This window comes from Clupea harengus, chromosome 3 (genome assembly GCF_900700415.2).
Source record: "Clupea harengus chromosome 3, Ch_v2.0.2, whole genome shotgun sequence".
NCBI lineage: Eukaryota > Metazoa > Chordata > Actinopteri > Clupeiformes > Clupeidae > Clupea > Clupea harengus.
This window is the reverse complement of record NC_045154.1, coordinates 18,710,731-18,730,272: the sequence shown is the minus strand read 5'-3', so window position 1 is coordinate 18,730,272 and position 19,542 is coordinate 18,710,731. Positions and strand designations below refer to the sequence as shown.

Below are 19,542 nucleotides of genomic sequence, written 5' to 3'. Positions count from 1 at the left end.
TCTCACTTACTCACTCTCTCACTCACACACCCCTCTCTCTCGCCACCATGACCCTTGCAGGAAGCAACTGGTGGTGGGTTCGTGTTTCTGACGGGGTTGAGGGGTTGAGGGGGGGTTTGTTGACGTCATGGTGCATATGCTCGCGCTCAGAAGAGGTCAGCCGGGGACAGGGCTGTTGGGTTGCCAGCGGCGATAGTAAATACATTACTCTATCGTCCCCCGGAGCCGAGTTGGCCCGAGCTGCGTTTGGGTCTGGACCGCGCCCAGGACAGAACAACAGCCCAGGCAGCCATACACAGAGTCTCAGCCCAGGAGAGACAGCTGCGTGTAGGAGTAAGGACACGACCCCGTGTGCCCCCCCCTCGCTCCCCCCCTTCACTGTACACTGCCTGACCCTGCAGGGAACACTGTGTTTGTTAGCATGAACTGGTGTGTGTGGGTAGTTGCCAGTTTCTATGTCACTGTGTCGTGTGTGTGTGTGTGTCTGTCTGTGTGTTAGAGAGAGAGAAATCGTACAGTATGTGCTTGCATATGTGGGCCTTTGTGTGTGTGTGTGTGTGTGTGTGTGTGTGTGTGTGTGTGTGTGTGTGTGTGTGTGTGTGTGTGTGTGTGTGTGTGTTAGAGAGAACGCGAAAGGGAGGGAGAGTTTGAGCTTGTACCGTATGTGCTTGCATGTGTAATGGGCCTCTTTACAGTACATCCTTCCTGTGAAAGTGGGCCTTTGTGTGTGTGTGTGTGTGTGTGTGTGTGTGTGTGTGTGTGTGTGTGTGTGTGTGTGTGTGTGTGTGTGTGTGTGTGTGTGTGTGTGTGTGTGTGTGTGTGCAATGTCAAATATTCATAGACTGTGTGTGTGCTCATGTGATGGTTGAGGAATGTGTGTGTGTGTTTCTGTGTGTGTGTGTGTGGGAGTGTCCGTGTGTGTTTGTGTCTGTGTGCATGTGGGAGTGTAAATGTGTGTGTAAGTGTGTGTGTGTGTTTGTGTGTTCTACATCCATCATTCCTCAGCACTCCATGTCCCTTCCACCCCCCCCCCACACACACAACCCCCCCTCCTTATCCGTACTTTGCCCCCCCCCCCGCGCTGTCCTGGCCTGACTCCCTCAGCAGAGCCATGCTCCTCGACTCCGACCACCGCCACCGCTGCCAAATCTATTTCCACCCGCCGACGTGTGTGTGTGTGTGTGTGTGTGTGTGTGTGTGTGTGTGTGTGTGGTGACCCCAGCGGCATCGCTGATTATCCTTGCCGGATGCCCTGCGCAGCTCCATGTATCAGCCCAGGCAAAGGGAGCATATTTATCCTGCTGATTATGGAAAAACCACGGCAAGCACATCCGCGTCGCCTCAGACGGCCCGCCGAGCCGCCGCATATTAGCACGCCGCCTTCTATTTACTTTCATGCACCGGCGCGGTTAATGATTAGATAGCAGTTGTAACTTGTTGGCCTTTTTAAGTATTGCTGCGTTCCTGATACCAGGGGTCCTAAATATAATGCCATTACACAACTGGCCATGAACTGGCTTGGGGTTGTTTTAGGTCCGCTGAGGGTTGCCAACTGCTACGTTCTTTTGAGATCCGTTGAGGTCGTGACCTGGTTGAGGTTTTTTGAGGTCTGTTGGGTAAGCGCGAGTCTTGGCAGAGAGAACAGAGCTCCTGGAGGACTGGTGTCCTCTGAACTCTCAAGGAGAGTTTCTGATGGAATTTGTGTGTGTGTGTGTGTGTGTGTGTCTGTGTATGTCTGTGTATGTCTGTGTGTGTGTGTGTGTGTTTGAGTGTGTGTATATATGTGTGTGTGTGTGTGTCTGTGTGTGTGTGGGTGTGTGTGTCTGTGTGTGTGTGTGTGTGTGTGTGTGTGTGTGTGTGTGTGTGTGTGTGTGTGTGTGTGTGTGTGTGTGTGTGTGTGTGTGTGTGTGTGTGTGTGTGTGTAATCTCTGTGGAAATGAAGGGTTATGGGCTGAGCTCTGAGGTGATTGAGAAATCAACAGGAGAAAAAGGCTGGAAGTTTCTGTGGCATAGATAATCACCCCTTTCTTTTGTTCACTGAGTTTGTCTATTCCTGTTCCTCCTTTACTCGCCTGTTGCTCTCTCTCTCTCTCCCTCCCTCCCTCTCTCTCTCTCTCTCTCTCTCTCTCTCTTGCAGACACACACACTCACGCATACTCCAGAGTGGAATATTACCAGGCCAGGGTGGTGTTATTTTAACTGACTCGCTCTACAACATTGAGTCAGCAGCTGACAGTGATAGAGCTTTAACACTCCTTTATTAGGCCACTGTCTAACGTTCTTGCATGATTACACCAATAAAACACAAACAACGTTAACATGCCAATCAAACAGGATTACACCAGCACATTAACATCCAAGAAAGACTTCTAATCCCTCCTGTTCCTGATTGTGTTTACATTTGACTCGGACGCAGTCAACTCAGTTTTGGAAATACCACATCGGAAGTTCCGAGGGCGCCATAACATGCGTATCCGAAACAAACCAGCCTACCGGTACTTTCAACAACCATGACGGGTGAACTTGGTGACGGCGAGCTCTTGCAAGCCATGCACAGTTATAGCAGTGTTCAGACTCAAGCCGTGCACAGTTATAGCAGTGTTCAGACTCAAGCCGTGCACAGTTATAGCAGTGTTCAGACTCAAGCCATGCACAGTTATAGCAGTGTTCAGACTCAAGCCGTGCACAGTTATAGCAGTGTTCAGACTCAAGCCGTGCACAGTTATAGCAGTGTTCAGACAGCGTTGGTGTGCGTCATGTAGAACATGTCAGTGCTTATCATGTCACACTGTGTGCTCTGCCAACACTGTAGTTCTGCTTCATTTTGGTTAGCTGCTAGGCTACGGCACACTGTGTGCTCTGGCAACACTGTAGTTCTGCTTCATTTTGGTTAGCTGCTAGGCTACGGCACACAGTGTGCTCTGCCAACACTGTAGTTCTGCTTCATTTTGGTTAGCTGCTAGGCTACGGCACACCCCTACCCCACCATGCCGGCTGTCTTTTACACAGACGCCATTCTGTCTCTGTGACTACCTCCGCTGCCGGCTCAGAGGCGGAATAACAACAACCATGCCGCCTCCGTACCTTTTACACGGAACGGCGAGGCGGAATGAAGTCTCAATATTGAGAACACTGTGTGAAGAGCCTCAGTGTCTTGTCTGCTGTGGCCACATGGGGGGAAATGGCTGTGCACACACACACACACCATGGCAGTGCACACACACACACACACACACACACACACCGTTGCTGTGCCAATGAAGCATATTTGAGAGAAAGAGGGAAGGAGAGAGAGAGAGATGGAGGGTGCATGAAAGAAAGAGAAACAGATAGAGAGATGGAGGGTGTAGGAGAGAAAGAGGGAGAGAGAGAGAGATGGAGGGTGCAGGAGAGAAAGAGGGAGAGAGTATGAGAGTGCATGAGAGAAAGAGAAACAGAGAGAGAGATGGAGGGTGCAGTGTGTGTTCCCTCAGTGTGTGCCCGAAGGGTCTGGAATGTCCACTGCTTGAACACACTGGAACGGTGTTCGCCTGTCACGAGAACACAGCCCTGCCCCCCCCCCCCCCTCCTATTTATGCCCCCCCGTTTTATGGCTCTCCATTTCTCTCGTTCCTCTTTCCTTCCTCTTTCTCTCTTAGTCTCTTCTCCGCTCTTTTTCTCTCTCTCTCAGTCTCGGAAGAGCCAGCCGGTGGGTGAGGAGTGTGTGTGTGTGTGTGTGTGTGTGGGGGTGGGGCGTGAGAGAAGGGAACAGAGAGTGAAGGATGGGGAAGGAAAGACATGGGTGTAGCTGTCAGTTTCTCCTTCTCTCCCTCCCTCTCTCTCTCTCCCTCTCTCATTTGTCCTCCTTTTTGTTCTCTCTCGATCTCTATCTCCTTCTCTCTGCCATTCTCTCTCGATCTCTCTCTCCTTTCATTCACTGGTTGAGAAACAGAACCCCACCCAACCTGTGTGCGGTATGCCAAAGCCCTGTTGCTTCGTGCCATTGTGTGTGTGTGTGTTTGTTTGTGTGTGCCTCTGTGTGTGTGTGTGTGTGTGTGTGTGTGTGTGTGTGTGTGTGTGTGAATGAGTGTGTGAATGAGTGTGTGTGTGTGTGTGTGTGCCTCTGAGTCTGTGTCTGTGTGTGTGAGTGTGTGTGTGTGTGTGTGTGTGTGTGTGTGTGTGTGTGTGTGTGTGTGTGTGTGTGTGTGTGTGTGTGTGTGCGTGTGTGTGTGCCTCTGACTCTGTGATTAATGCTCAGATGTGGTTGCTGCACGTAGGTGGCTCCACAAATGTTAGTTTCCTCCTCATGCTTTCCGCGCAGGGGCCTCTCTGCAGTCTGTGTGTGTGTGTGTGTGTGTGTGTGTGTGTGTGTGTGCTTGTCTGTGCCATTGTGTGTGTGTGTGTTTGTTTGTGTGTGCCTCTGTGTGTGTGTGTGTGTGTGTGTGTGTGTGTTTGTTTCCTCCTCGTCCTTTCCACTCAGGGGCCTCTCTTCAGTCTGTGTGTGTGTGTGTGTGTGTGTGTGTGTGTTTGTTTCCTCCTCGTCCTCTCCACGCAGGGGCCTCTCTTCAGTCTCGTTCCTGTCGCGTGTCGCTCCTCTGTGGCTCCTGCTTCACTCTGTGCCCCCACATGGTGGCGCTAGAGAGACGACATTCAGTGTCTCCCGGCCACCAGTCTCCCTCATAACCCTCCATGCGAGAGGCTCTAGGGGAATCTGCAGGGATACTGAAGTGGCTAACATGAGCCTGCGCTTCTGTGAAGCCCTCTTCCTCCTCCTCCTGGCACTGCCCACATCCTGTGACGTGTGTGTGTGCGCGTGTGCGTATGTGTGTGTGTGCGTGTGCGTGTGTGTGGCCTGTGTTTGCGTGCGTGCGTGCGTGCGTGCGTGCGTGCGTGCGTGCGTGCGTGCGTGCGTGCGTGCGTACGTGTGTGTGTGTGGCCTGTGTTTGCGTTTTTGTTTGTAGGCAGTGCTAAGAAGAATTAAGCAGACAGGGTGGGCCTGAGTTCATGTGAAACTCCCCTGACAGCAGAGGAATGTGAGAATAACTGGGTCATTTAGGCGTCTCTCCCCTGGTCTCACTCTCCCCCTGGTCTCACTCTCCCCCTGGTCTCACTCTCCCCTGGTCTCACTCTCCCCCTGGTCTCACTCTCCCCTGGTCTCACTCTCCCCAGGTCTCACTCTCCCCTGGTCTCACTCTCTTGCTGTTCGGCTTCAAGCTGAGGATTTGATAGGCTGACTATGACTGATGTTTGAATGCAGTTTGTGTTTTAAGGGAGCAGTACTGTAAAGGTATGAATACTCGTTTAATAAATTACTCTGTCTCTCCCTCTCTCTCTCTCTCTCTCTCTCTCTCTCTCTCTCTCTCTCCTACTCCACCTCTCTCTCTCTCTCTCTCTCACCCCCTTCCTTCTCTCTCATGCTCTTGGCTCTTTTCTCTTTCATCTTTCTCTTTTCCCTCTCTCCTCTACTTCTCTCTCATCCAACTGTTTAATCTCTTTTCTCCGTATCTCATCTCATCTTTTTTTTCATCTAACTCCTCTCCTCCACTCCTCTCCTCCTCTCCCCACTCCTCTCCTCTCTTCTCCTCTCTCATCACTCTTTCCTCTCATCCTCCATTCCCACATTTATCCTCCTCTTTCCTTCCCTCCTCTGATTTCTTGCCCCTTTTTTCAACTTATCTCTTTAATTCCGCCCCTCTCCTCCCACCTCCCTCTCCTCCTCTCCTCCTCTCCCACTTCCCCTATCCTCCTCTTCTCCTCTCCTCCTCTCCCCTCTCCCTCCTCTCCTCCTCTCCTCCTCTCCCACTTCCCACCTCCCTTCTCCTCCTCTTCTCCTCTCCTCCTCTTCTCCTCTCCTCCTCTCCTCTCCTCCTCTCCCACCTCTCCTCCTCTCCTCTCTCTGTTTCTCCTCCTCTCCTCCCTGTCGTCCTCCTGCAGCCGTGATTCCTCTGACAGACTCGGAGCATAAGCTGCTGTCGCTCCACTTCGCCGTGGATCCAGGGAGAGACTGGGAGTGGGGGAGGGACGACAACGACAACACCAAGATGGCCAAGTAAGAGGCCGCTGTCCCTGTGTGTGTGTGTGTGTGTGTGTGTGTGTGTGTGTGTGTGTGTGTGTGTGTGTGTGTGTGTGTGTGTGTGTGCGCATGTGTGTGTGCATGAGTGTGTGTGTGTGTGTGTATGTGAGTGTCTGTGTGTATGTGAGTGTGTATACATGTGTGTGTGTGTCTGCGCATACATGTGTGTGTCTGCGCATACATGTGTGTATGCCTGTGTGTGTGTGTGTGTGTGTGAGAGTGTGTGTGTGTGAGTGTGTAAGAGTGTGTATGTGAGTGTGTATACATGTGTGTGTGTGTCTGCGCATACATGTGTGTGTGCGTACGTGTGTGTGTGTGTATGTGAGAGTGTGTGTGTGTGTGAGTGTGTGTGTGTGTGTGTGTGTGTGTGTGCATGCATGCATGTGTTACCCACACATAGTCACACACATCCAAGGCATATGGGCATAGGGGGGCCTCTATCCATCTGTGGTATCTGCAGCATGTGACGGATTTATGCTAAATCTGCTGCCAGGTCACATAAAGCTCTGCTGGGAAGAGGCTACATGCTAGGCTAACCCCAGGCCACTACCAGCCTAACCCAGCAGCCGTGGCCAGCACCACCAACCCCCCACTCCCATGATCACCTCCCCAGACTCAGTCAACCAAACCTAACCCTAAGCATGGCCCTTGTACTTCACGTAAGGGCACGTCTATAAATGCATGCAACACTTGTCTGGGTTTGGGAGCGTCTGACAATATTACCCTCCTCTGTCATGACATGAAATGGAGTGATGCGAGGGATAAATGGACACTGCGTGCAGCATGGAAAAGCTAACAGCTGTAAACATGTTTTTAATGGATTAGTTGATACGGAGGCTCTTTGCAAACATCTGCTCCCACATCTCAGTAATGAAATGGGCCCATGCGTCGTTAGGCCCTCCATGTACAACTGAATAGCCACTAATTACTGCTTGGCCCACTGCTGTCTGGAGGACTTATTTAGTCTCTCTTTCTCTCTCCCCGTTCTTTTTACTCACCATCTCTCTTTAACTCTCTCTCTCTCTCTCTCTCTCTCTCTCTCTCTCTCTCTCCTCTCCCTCTCTCTCTCTCCCTCTGTCTCTCTATCAATTCAATTCAATTCAAAGAAGCTTTATTAGCATGAATGTTTTTAACACTATTGCCAAAGCTAACACATACATATTACATACACATACAGAAGGACAAAAATAATAAAAGGACAAAGGATACAAATAGATAAATAAACAACAAAAGACCATTCTAAAAATAACAACAAACATACAGTTAGTTTGGTATTCTGTGGCCTTACTGGCTGTCCCTCAGGATATGGCAGGCTGCCACATATCCAGCAGCTAGATTGGCCAAATCCCTGTCTTCCCCAAGTATGTATGGCAATTTTGCCTCGCCTGTGAGAGTTTGAAAGCCTGGGATGACCAGATTGAACCTATCAAATTAACCTTTTCTAATGGTTTCATATTTGGGGCATTCCGTGAGGAAGTGTACCTCTGTCTCCATGGCCTATCCCTCTCTCTTTATCTCCCTCTCCCTCTCTCTCTCTAACTCTAACTCCCTCTCTCCCTCTCTCTCCCCCTCTCCCTATTTGGTTTGTCATTATGTCTTTATCTACTGCCATTTTTCTGCTGTGCACAAACACAGTTGCTCCTCCTAGCTGATGCATTGGTTGAGGTTGCAGCCCACGTGCAGGTCCAGGTCCAGGTCCATCTGTGTGAATCCCTTTGTGTCAGTCAGAGATGTGTTCAGGCAAGCAGATGGAGTCGTCAGGAAGCTTCCCATGAGCACATGGCCACTGGATGATGATGAGCCTCTTCCTCTTCCTCTTCTTGAGTGAAAGTGTGCTGTCAGAGACCCACCTACAGCTTTGATAACAGCAAATAATGACACGTCTCTCCCTCCCCCTCCCCCTCCCCCTCCCCCTCCCCTCCCTCTCTCTCTCTCTCTTGTCTGCAGTCTCATTCTGTCCCTGGAGGCCAAGCTCAATCTGCTGCACAACTACATGAATGTAACATGGATCCGTATTCCCTCTGAAACAAGGGTAACCTCTCTTTCCTCTACACCCCCCCGCCCTCTCTCTCTCTCTCTCTCTCTCTCTCTCCCTCTCTCGCTCTCCCTCTCTCCTTCACTCTGTCTCTCTCCTTCACTCTCTCTCTCTTTCTCTCTCCTTCACTCTCTCTCTCTCCTTCACTCTCTCCTGCACTCTCTCTCTCTCTCTCTCCTTCACTCTCTCTCTTTCCTTCACTCTCTCTTTCTCTCTCTCTCCTTCACTCTCTCTCTTGCCTACTCCTCTTTACTCTCTTCCTGTACTCTCACTGTGCTCTTTATCTCTCCCTTTCTCCTCTCACCCCTCAATACTTCCTCCCTTTCTCCTCTCACGCCTCAATCCTTCCTCCGTCTCTCCCCCATCTGTAGTGCCTTCATATGAATCCCGAAGCTAAAGTCCTCAGTAATGTAGTGCTGGTCTTCTCTAGTCCACTAATGACAGGGAATCCTGTGCACTGCAAAAAAATCAGCCTTCAAAAACAAGAAAAAAAAGTAAAAAAATTGGGTATATATCACTTAAAATAAGCTAAATTATCTGCCAACAGAACAGGAAGATTTGACTTACCAAGACTTTGTAAAAAAAGTAAAAATATCTAGCCTCAAAGAACCCAAATATGTCTTAAAACTAGTGTGGCCAGACTAAAAACAAGTACATTTGTCAAAATATTTAAGAATCATTTTCTCAATATGTAGGAAAACGTGCTTATATTCATTAAATGCTAGCACCATAATCTTGAAATGAGGCTACATGCTAGGCAATGTATCTTGAAATCAGTACAGCTACACCAAAAACAAGTACATTTGCCTATATACCAAAATATTTAAGAATTATTGTCTCAATTTGTAGGAAAATGTGCTTATATTCAGCAAATGTTAGCACCATCATCTTGAAATGAGTCTACATGCTAGGCAATTTATCTTGAAATCAGTACAGCTACACTATGACAAGTAAATTTGCCTCTATACCCAAAAGATTTAAGAATTATTTTCTCAATATGTAGAAAAAGGTGCTTATATTCAGCAGATGCTAGCACCATCATCTTGAAATGAGTCTACATACTAGGCAATTTATCTTGAAATCAGTACAGCTACACTAAAACAAGTACATTTGCCTAAATACAAAAAAATATAAGAATTATTTTCTCAAAATGTAAAAAAAATGTGCTTATATTCAGCAAATGATAGCACCATCATCTTGAAATGAGGCTATATGCTAGGCAATTTATCTTGAAATCAGTAAAGGCTACTCTAAAAACAAGTGCATTTGCCTAAATACAAAAAAAATTAAGAATTCTTTTCTCGAAATGTAGAAAAATGTGCTTATATTCAGCAAATGATAGCACCATCATCTTGAAATGAGGCTATATGTTAGGCAATTTATCTTGAAATCAGTACAGCTACACTTAAAACAAGTACATTTGCCTAGATGCCCAAATATATAAGAATTATTTTTCTCAATATGTTGGAAATGTGCTTATATTCAGCAAATGCTAGCACCATCATCTTGAAATAAGGCTATATGTTAGGCAATTTATCTTGCAATCAGTAAAGCTACAATAAAAACAAGTACATTTGCCTAGATACTGTAAGAATTATTTTCTCAATATCTAGGACAATTTGCTTAAATTCAGTGATTTTTTTATTTCTAATTATTATTTTTCAAGCTTTATTTGTTCTGCTTTTTTGCCTTTACTCAGATAGGACAGTAGAGCGAGACAGGAAGCGAGCTGGAGGGAGGGATTGAGAAATGACCGCAAGTCGGACTCGAACCTGAACTCTTACCTGTATCCCCATCTTACACCATTCATGGTGGAGGGTTGCTGCCGCTTGTGCCACAGCTCCATCCCTAAAACAGTCATCTGTTGAGGATATTGCCATTTGTTTTGGAGAATTTTGAAGTCAATGCATATGTGCAATTGATCATTGAGATAATAAAGACCGCAGTGTTACACCTAAACAGCATTATGTGATTAATTTGCCATCAGAGATCAAATCATTGGGTCCAATGGTCAGACATATGTGTATGTGGTTCGAGTCTTAACATTGTTTCTTTAAACAATGGGCATCTAAGCTCAAATTCAAGTACATTTGTCTTGATTCTGACTTTGACAAAGCAGTTTTGTACTTGCCAGTGGTGATGAAACTAGTTCCAAGCACTAACTTGCTCAGAACCAATAATAAAATCTCAGTAACAGGTTATAGTACCTTATTAAGATACACCATCTTAGTAAGATGAAATATCTTAAATCAAGGCAATATATACTTGTTTTTTGTTTGACAAGATATTTCTTCCTACCGGGTAAGAGCATTTGACTTCAAAACTCTCCAAAACAAATGGCAATATCCTTAACAGATGACTCTTTTAGGGATGGAGCTGTGGCGCAAGCGGCAGCAACCCTGCACCATGAATGGGTAAGATGGGAACACAGGTAAGAGTTCAGGTTCGAGTCTGACTTCCGGTCATTTCTCAATCCCTCCCTCCAGGTCGCTTCCTGTCTCTACCTACTGTCCTATCTGAGTAAAGGCAAAAAAGCAGAAAAAATAATAATAAAAAACTGAACTAAATTTAAGCAAATTGTCCTAGATATTGAGAAAATAATTCTCACCGTATCTAGGCAAATGTACTTGTTTTTAGGGTAGCTTTACTGATTTCAGGATAAATTGCCTAACATATAGCCTTATTTCAAGATGATGGTGCTAGGATTTGCTGAATTTAAGCACATTTTCCTACATATTGAGAAAATTATTCTTAAATATTTTGGGTATACAGGCAAATGTACTTGTTTTAGTGTAGCTGTACTGATTTCAAGCTAAATTGCCTAGCATATAGCTTCATTTCAAGATGATGGTCCTAGCATTTGCTGAATATAACTACATTTTTCTACATTTTGAGAAAATAATTCTTACATTTCTTTGTATTTAGGCAAATATACTTGTTATTAATGTTGCTTTACAGATTTCAAGATAAATTGCCTGGCATGTACACTCATTTCAAGATGATAGTGCTAGCATTTGCTGAATTTAAGCACATATTCCTACTTATTGAGAGAATAATTCTTAAATCTTTTGGGTATATAGGCAAATGTACTAGTTTTTAGTGTAGATGTACTGAATTCAAGATAAATTGCCTAGCATATAGCCTCATTTCAAGATGATGGTGCTAGCATTTGCTGAATATAATTACATTTTTCTACATTTTGAGAACATAATTCTTAAATTTTTTTTGTATTTAGGCAAATATACTTGTTATTAATGTTGCTTTACAGATTTCAAGATAAATAGCCTGGCATTTAGACTCATTTCAAGATGATAGTGCTAGCATTTGCTGAATTTAAGCACATATTCCTACTTATTGAGAAAATAATTCTTAAATCTTTTGGGTATATAGGCAAATGTACTTGTTTTTAGTGTAGTTGTACTGATTTCAAGATAAATGACCTAGCATATAGCCTCATTTCAAGATGATGGTGCTAGCATTTGCTGAATATAAGCACGTTTTCCTCATTCACTTTAACCTGCTAAAGGATGATAAAGTCTGTTCTTAAAGCAAAAGTTTGACTTAGTTTAATACTGTCTTTGCACTGTATAGTATTTTGTCTACAGGAATACATAATTGCTGTGCTGTGCTGACTGTAAAACATTTTTTTATATATTTAGAGATCAGAAGGACAAGATGCTTGAAATAAGAAATTCTGACTTTGACAAAGCAGTTTTGTACTTATAATGCCTTATAATTATGGCAATTCTAGTTTCAAGCATTAACGTGCTCAGAACCAGTAATAAAATCTCAGTAACAAGTAATAAAACCTTATTAAGATAATTAAGGACTGAAACACTTGAAGCAAGTGAAATGCTCTAACATAAAAAATGCCTGGTAAGAAGAAATATCTTGTCAGACAAAAACAAGCATATATTGCCTTGATTGAAGATATTTCATCTTACTAAGATTTCACTTTTTGCAGTGTGGTGTCTGTTTGTTATTCCCAGTTCAGTGTTATGCCATGGAAAAGGGTGGTGGGGGAGGGGTGACAGTTCCTAAAAATAAATGACCACTAACTGCTTAAGCTGTCTTAGTGCAACAGTGCGGAACAAAGTCCGGAAAGCTGAATCCCCCTCTGATGTCAGCCCGTCTTCTCTCTCCCCCACCCCCGCCCCCCCTCTCCAGGCTCCTCTCGCCCAGCCGGAGTCTCCGACCGCCTCGGCGGGCGAGGATGTGCAGTCCCTGGCCGAGTCCATGGACTCCGACCGCGAGTCGGTCTGCAGCAACTCCAACGTGAACTCCAACGGCAGCAAGCCCAACGGCAAAGAGGCCAAGGACAAGGACAAACAGCAGCGCAAGGACAAGGACAAGGACAAGACACGGGCCGACTCTGTGGCCAACAAGCTGGGCAGCTTCAGCAAAACCTTGGGCATCAAGCTGAAGAAGAACATGGGGGGTCTGGGGGGCCTGGTGCACGGGAAGATCAGCAAGTCTGGCTCGGGCGGTAGCGGTGGCGGTAGCCGCGGTGGAACCGAGAACGGCACCGGAGGAGGAGGAGGAGGAGGAACCGTGGAACCCAAAGCCAAGAAAAAGGACTCCAAGACCCGCAAAGGCAGCAAGGAGGAGTCCGGCCAGTCGGGTCAGTCCGGCCAGTCGGGCCAGTCGGCCAGCACGTCCTCCTCGGAGAAGACCACCAGCCCCTCGCCCACGGACCGGGCCTCGGGTAGCTCCCCCGGGCCGGGTCAGGGGACGGGCAGCGGGTCAGGGAAGGGGTCCAGCGGGGGCAGCAGCAGCGGCGGCCTGGAGAGCTGGAAGTACAGCACAGACGTGAAGCTGAGCCTCAATATCCTGCGTGCCGCCATGCAGGGCGAGCGCAAGTTCATCTTCGCCGGCCTGCTGCTCACCAGCCACCGGCACCAGTTCCACGAGGAGATGATCAGCTTCTACCTGACCAGCGCCCAGGAGCGCTTCAGCACCGAGCAGGAGCACAAGAGGAAGGCCGAGCCTGACAAGAAGCCCCTGGCCGCCAACGGAGGAGGAGGGGTTGCCGTGACGACGAGCGCCATCACCGCCACTGCCACCATCGCCGCCGCCACCATCGTGCCCACGTCCACCTCCTCCGCCCTGAAGCGGCCCGAGCAGGAGAGCATGTTCCAGAGGGAACTCTCCGACAGCTCGCCGCCCTCCAGCTGCTCCCCGGTCCTCCACCACCCTGCCCTCCACCACCCGCAGCTGTCCTCCAAGCTGCCCGGCAGGAGCAGCCCCATCATCTGCACCTCCCCCATCCCCATCCCCATCCCCATCCCCACCTCGGCCCCCTCCTCCATGTCGCCCGTGCCCTTCTCCTCCATGTCCCCGGTGCCCTTCTCCTCCATGTCCCCGGTGCCCTTCTCCTCCCCCGGTAACGCTGCTAAGTGGCCCGGGTCGGTGGGCTCGGTTGGGTCTGTGGGTTCCGTAGGTCCGTTTCCGGTGTCGGCCCACTACAGCCATACTCCACCGGTGCAGCGCCACAGTGTGATCCTGCGGGAGGTGGCGCGCGAGGATCCCCCCCCGCCATGCCGCCCGCCGCCCCAGATGGGCGCGCTGAAGACGTGCGCCACCTACCCCCAACAGAACCGCTCGCTGTCCTCGCAGAGCTACAGCCCGTCCCGCCTGCCTGGCCTACGCGCCACCAACCCCAGCCAAGGGCACACCTACGGCAACGCGGGGCACGGCTACGGGCAACACCACCACCACGACTCCCTCCTGTCCTACGTCATGCCCAGCGAGCACAAGTCCCACACCTACACCAACGGCTTCCACATCAACGACATCCGCGACTGCCTGGAGTTCGCTGACGAGGAGCCATCACCACACGGCCACTGGCTCGGCCACCACGACAGAACCAAAGGCACCGGCACCGGCACTGGCACCGGAGGAACGGGAACCCTCGGCACGGCCGGGCGCGGCGGCTCGGTGTCCGGCTCCGTCTCGAGCTCCGTCTGCTCTGCGTACTGCTTCCAGCAGCGCCGGTGCAAGCGGGAGAGCTGTTCGTTCTACGGGCGGCCCGAGACGGAGTACTACTGCTCCTACTGCTACCGGGAGGAGCTCAGGCGCAGGGAACGCGAGGGCAAAGCCCACAGAACCGGGTAGCCCACCGCGGCGGCATCTGGCGGAGGCTGTCTGTCTGTGCCCGCACTGCCCCTGGAGGTCAAGAGCTCACACAGCCACCCCTGGCACTGCCCCTGGAGGTCAAGAGCTCACACAGCCACCCCTGGCACTGCTCTGCGGGTAGATCGGACAGTACTGGCTCACTATGGCCTCCTCTATTTAAGAACGCTCTCCTTATATTCTTGTTGCATTTCATTCAGTAGTGAAGGACACTGTAAACAACAACAACAACAACAACAACAACAAACAGGAAGAGTGACAGGAGTCAGTTTACAGCTTTGGCCAGAGATTGTGCTGTTGCATTTGTTTGATTGTTTGTTTGTTTGTTTGTTTGTTCGTACGTTTTGTCGGTTTGCTTTGTTTATATGTTTTTGTCTGATTGATCTTTTACTTGTTCTAGAGTAAAAGCCCACCACTGTGCTGGGAGCACCTTCTGTAAACCCCACCTGTCCCTGTGTGTCTGAGAGAAATGTAAACGCATATGTCAATCTCCATGGAGCTTGTTGCAGTACTTTAGAGGAGTCGCTCCATTTAGAGGTCAATTTGAATGCAATACTTCTCAGCTTAGTCCTTTGAAGTCTCAATATTGAATAATGTTCTTTTTTTTCTCTGTGCATTGCAAATAAGTACAAAGGGAGGGAAATGCACTGCTAAGCATGGGAATTTTTTAAAAGCAATAAGTTTGGTAATGTCATCCCCTCCTCTCCCTCCACTCTTTTCTATGCATCCCACGAGCGATAATGAACTAGCCCTGTCACTGTCCCAGCCCAATACAGCCTGATGTCCATCTGGCCCAACATAACTCTGTGTGTTTGTGTGTGTGTGTGTTTGTGTGTGTGTGTGTGTGTGTGTGTGTTTATGTGCTACTCAGTCTATGTTGTGGTGTTGTGTTTATTACGATCAGCTTTCAGCACCATGGATTGATTGGCAAGGCCTCCTGTGCTAAGAGTGTGAATGGGTGTGTGTGTGCTCTCCAGTCTAGGTGATGATTCCTACCTATTCAGCTGATTTAGAGAGCGTTTGGAAAAATCTTAATATCAACCTGTTATGTTATCACCTGTATGGGAGCACCTGTATGCTCACACAAGGTCACACTGCAGGGAATTGTGGGCCATGTCTGGTTGGGATTGAGCACCTGACACTGGCCTGGGGTGAGGGGGTGAGGGCCTGGGGTGAGGGGGTGAGGGCCTGGGGTGAGGGGGTGAGGGCCTGGGGTGAGGGCCTGGGGTGAGGGCCAGGGGCGCGTACGCGGGGAACCGTACGCGGTTCCTCCTGATGTGATGCTTATAAAACGTGTGCAGTCCAGATACTGGCCTGAGACCCCGGGCCCGGTCAGAGGGCAGGCCAGAGTCAGGTCCAAGGTATTATGGCTTAGACCCAACCCACATCAGAACCGGGGCCAACCCACATCAGGACCGGGTCCAACCCATATCAGGGCAGGTTTCAAGCCTAGATGTGTGTGAGAGCACGGAGCCTAGATGTGTGTGAGACCACGGAGCCTAGATGTGTGTGAGATGTGTGTGAGAGCACAGAGTCTAGATGTGTGTGAGAGCACAGAGTCTAGATGTGTGTGAGATGTGTGTGAGAGCACAGAGTCTAGATGTGTGTGAGACCACGGAGCCTAGATGTGTGTGAGATGTGTGTGAGAGCACAGAGTCTAGATGTGTGTGAGAGCACAGTCTAGATGTGTGTGAGATGTGTGTGAGAGCACAGAGTCTAGATGTGTGTGAGAGCACAGAGCCTAGATGTGTGTGAGAGCACAGAGTCTAGATGTGTGTGAGATGTGTGTGAGAGCACAGAGTCTAGATGTGTGTGAGATGTGTGTGAGAGCACAGAGTCTAGATGTGTGTGAGAGCACAGAGTCTAGATGTGTGTGAGAGCACAGAGCCTATATGTGTGTGAGAGCACAGAGCCTAGATGTGTGTGAGAGCACGGAGCCTAGATGTGTGTGAGATGTGTGTGAGAGCACAGAGTCTAGATGTGTGTGAGAGCACGGAGCCTGCCTGTGTTGTTGGCTGTGTCCCAGTGGTGGTTGTTTATGATGCCATTCGTCTGTATTACGAGCACTGCCAAGCCTGATTGGTGTAAACAGACCCCATTGGGTTTTTTTGCGTTTTGCTTCACAGCCAGAAAGAGAGAGAAAAAACTCACAACTTTTCCTTTGTCCTCAGGTATGTTTACATTGTAATGCAATACTCATAACCCACTTGGCAGATGAGTGAAATTGTAAAGTGAAAAACTATGAAAAGTGAAAAACTGTGTCACCACATTTTGTTTGATTAGGAAATTCTACTCTAAAAACAGGCAAAGTTGTCTGTCTCTGTCCCTGCTCATTCCAATTGACTGCAGAAAGCTTAAGTTGACAGCAGCGCTCTGTAACAGAAGCAGGTGTGTGTGTGTGTGTTAGTGTTGTGTGTGTGTGTGTGTGTGTATGTGTGTGTGTGTGTCAGGAGGTCTGGGCGGGCCGTTGCCTTTGATTTCAGTGCCACTCAGAAGCACCACAAGCCTTTCTGTGACATCATCAGTGACATCATCAGTGCTTTAACCACTTCCCTCAGTCCCCAGGAGAAAGCAACACCTGACACACCCAACCCACCCTCCACCCCTACACACACACACACACACACACACACACACAATCCACCCCCCACCCCTACACACACACACACACACAAACACACACACACACACACAACCCACCCCTACACACACACACACACACACACACACACACACACACACACAACCCAACCATACACACACACACACACACACAATCCACCCCCCACCCCTACACACAGACACACACACACATACAACCCACCCCTACACACACACACACACACACACACACACAACCCACCCCGACCCAACCCTACACACACATACACACACACACACACACACACACACACATAAACAACCCACCCCCCACCCCTACAAACACACACACACACAAACACTCTCTCTCACTCACACACACATACACACACACACACACACACACACACACACACACACACACACTCTAACACTTTCTCTCATTCACACACTCACACTCACTCACACACACACACACACACAACGTAAAGGAAAAGAAACACAGACACCCATTAAACTGCTCTGCCGTGGAATTTGTGGGGTTCAGTTGCTGTGAGATTTATCTTGCTATGTGAGTGTGTGTGTGTGTGTGTGTGTCCAAATATGACACAGAAGGTGTGGGTGTTGGGATGAGTTTGGGTCTTTTTGCTTGTTTGTTTGTTTGTCTGTTTTTTTGTTGGTAGGTTGGTTTGTTTTTATTTGCGCCGACGCCTGGATGCCAGGGCGCTGTCCTTCTGTGAGTGTCTCTCCTGGCCAAGGATGTCCACTTGCCCCCCCCCCCCCCAACCCCCCCGCCTGTCTCTACTTTATACACCACGGCCCTCTCTTCCTCACGGCCCTCCTCCTCTTCCTCCTTTCTATGTGACAAGCTTATGGACTCACCGTGTTAGAATTGTAAAAAAAAAATGGAAACAAAAGACCAGAACAACAAAAAGAAAATATGATTTTATATTCATTTGAGAGTTTTACACTACTTTAAATTATTAATTTGCACATTAGGTACAAATGTAAATAGCAAAAGAACAAAACAAGATTAGTTTATTGTTACCAAAGCTGTCTATGTGTGGTTTGTTTTTTGGGTTTGTCTGTTTCCTGTGTAAAATTATGTCACACCAGTGTCACAAACAGCATAATATGACTGGATGTGGTCATTGCAACGGTGTCAGAAATCACTACAGTTAGGTGCACACACAAACAGTAACACTTAACAATGCGAAACCTATTAACATTTCTGACCATTCTTCTATATTTTAGTGGTAGTGAACATGAGGACAGACACATGAACTAAAGCACTCTTAACACACTGACACACACTGACACACACTAAAGTGATCTCAAGTACCGTGTGCAAAGCGGCATCAGAAGGTTGTTAATGCTGAGGTAAGTGGTTTGGGTCTGCTAACTGGTTAAAAAGCCTCCTTAACAGAAATAAAGCACTCTTAACACACTGACACACACTAGTGTGTGTGCCACAATTCACTCTTAACACACTGACACACACTAGTGTGTGTGCCACCAGTCAGATGCACTCTTAACACACTGACACACACTAGTGTGTGTGCCACAATTCACTCTTAACACACTGACACACACTAGTGTGTGTGCCACCAGTCAGATGCACTCTTAACACAATGAAACACAAACCAGTGTGTGTGTGCCACCAGTCAGATGCACTCTTAACACACTGACACACACTAGTGTGTGTGCCACCAATCACTCTTAACACACTGACACACACTAGTGTGTGTGCCACCAATCTCTCTGAACACACTGACACACACTAGTGTGTGTGTGCCACCAGTCAGATGTTCCAGTGGTGTCGGGTTAAGCGCTGCCAGTGTGCTCAGCTGTGTGGGGATGTCGGCGAGGGAGAGGAGGAAGAGGAGGAGCCCCCACCCAGCTGTGCGGAGGGAGGAAGATGCAGGCCGGGCCACGCCACCTGCTCACACACCTGCCCAGTCACTCTCTGTGTGTACGAACACGCGTACATACACACACACACACACTCTGCTCACACACCTGCCCAGTCACTCTCCGTGTGTACGAACACACGTACATACACACACACACACACTCTGCTCACACACCTGCCCAGTCACTCTCCGTGTGTACGAACACGCGTACATACACACACACACACACACTCTGCTCACACACCTGCCCAGTCACTCTCCGTGTGTACGAACACGCGTACATACACACACACACACTCTGCTCAAACACCTGCCCAGTCACTCTCCGTGTGTACGAACACGCGTACATACACACACACACACACTCTGCTCAAACACCTGCCCAGTCACTCTCCGTGTGTACGAACACGCGTACATACACACACACACACACTCTGCTCAAACACCTGCCCAGTCACTCTCCGTGTGTACGAACACGCCTACATACACACACACACACTCTGTTCACACACCTGCCCAGTCACTCTCCGTGTGTACGAACACGCCTACATACACACACACACACTCTGTTCACACACCTGCCCAGTCACTCTCCGTGTGTACGAACACGCGTACATACACACACACACACACTCTGTTCACACACCTGCCCAGTCACTCTCCGTGTGTATGAACACGAGCACACACTCTACACACAAGTCAGCACACACACACATACACACACTGCATTTAACTCACACAACATTTAACACATGCTCCTCACACAACACAACACAACGCATATTTCACATTCAACTCACGCGACAACA

The 19,542-nt window shown here is 48.5% G+C and overlaps 1 protein-coding gene across 1 annotated transcript in view; it reads left to right on the top strand.

The window, feature by feature from the left end:
• Positions 1-15,753, top strand: part of otud7a (OTU deubiquitinase 7A) — a 66,083-nt gene extending 50,330 nt beyond the window's left edge. The window contains exons 10-12 of the mRNA XM_031564846.2: positions 5,914-6,028; positions 8,000-8,084; positions 12,255-15,753. Of these exons, the coding sequence (XP_031420706.1) occupies positions 5,914-6,028; positions 8,000-8,084; positions 12,255-14,201 (2,147 nt within the window). The 3' untranslated portion in view covers positions 14,202-15,753. The remainder of the gene's footprint in view (positions 1-5,913; positions 6,029-7,999; positions 8,085-12,254) is intronic.
• The last annotated feature ends 3,789 nt before the right edge of the window (positions 15,754-19,542 follow it).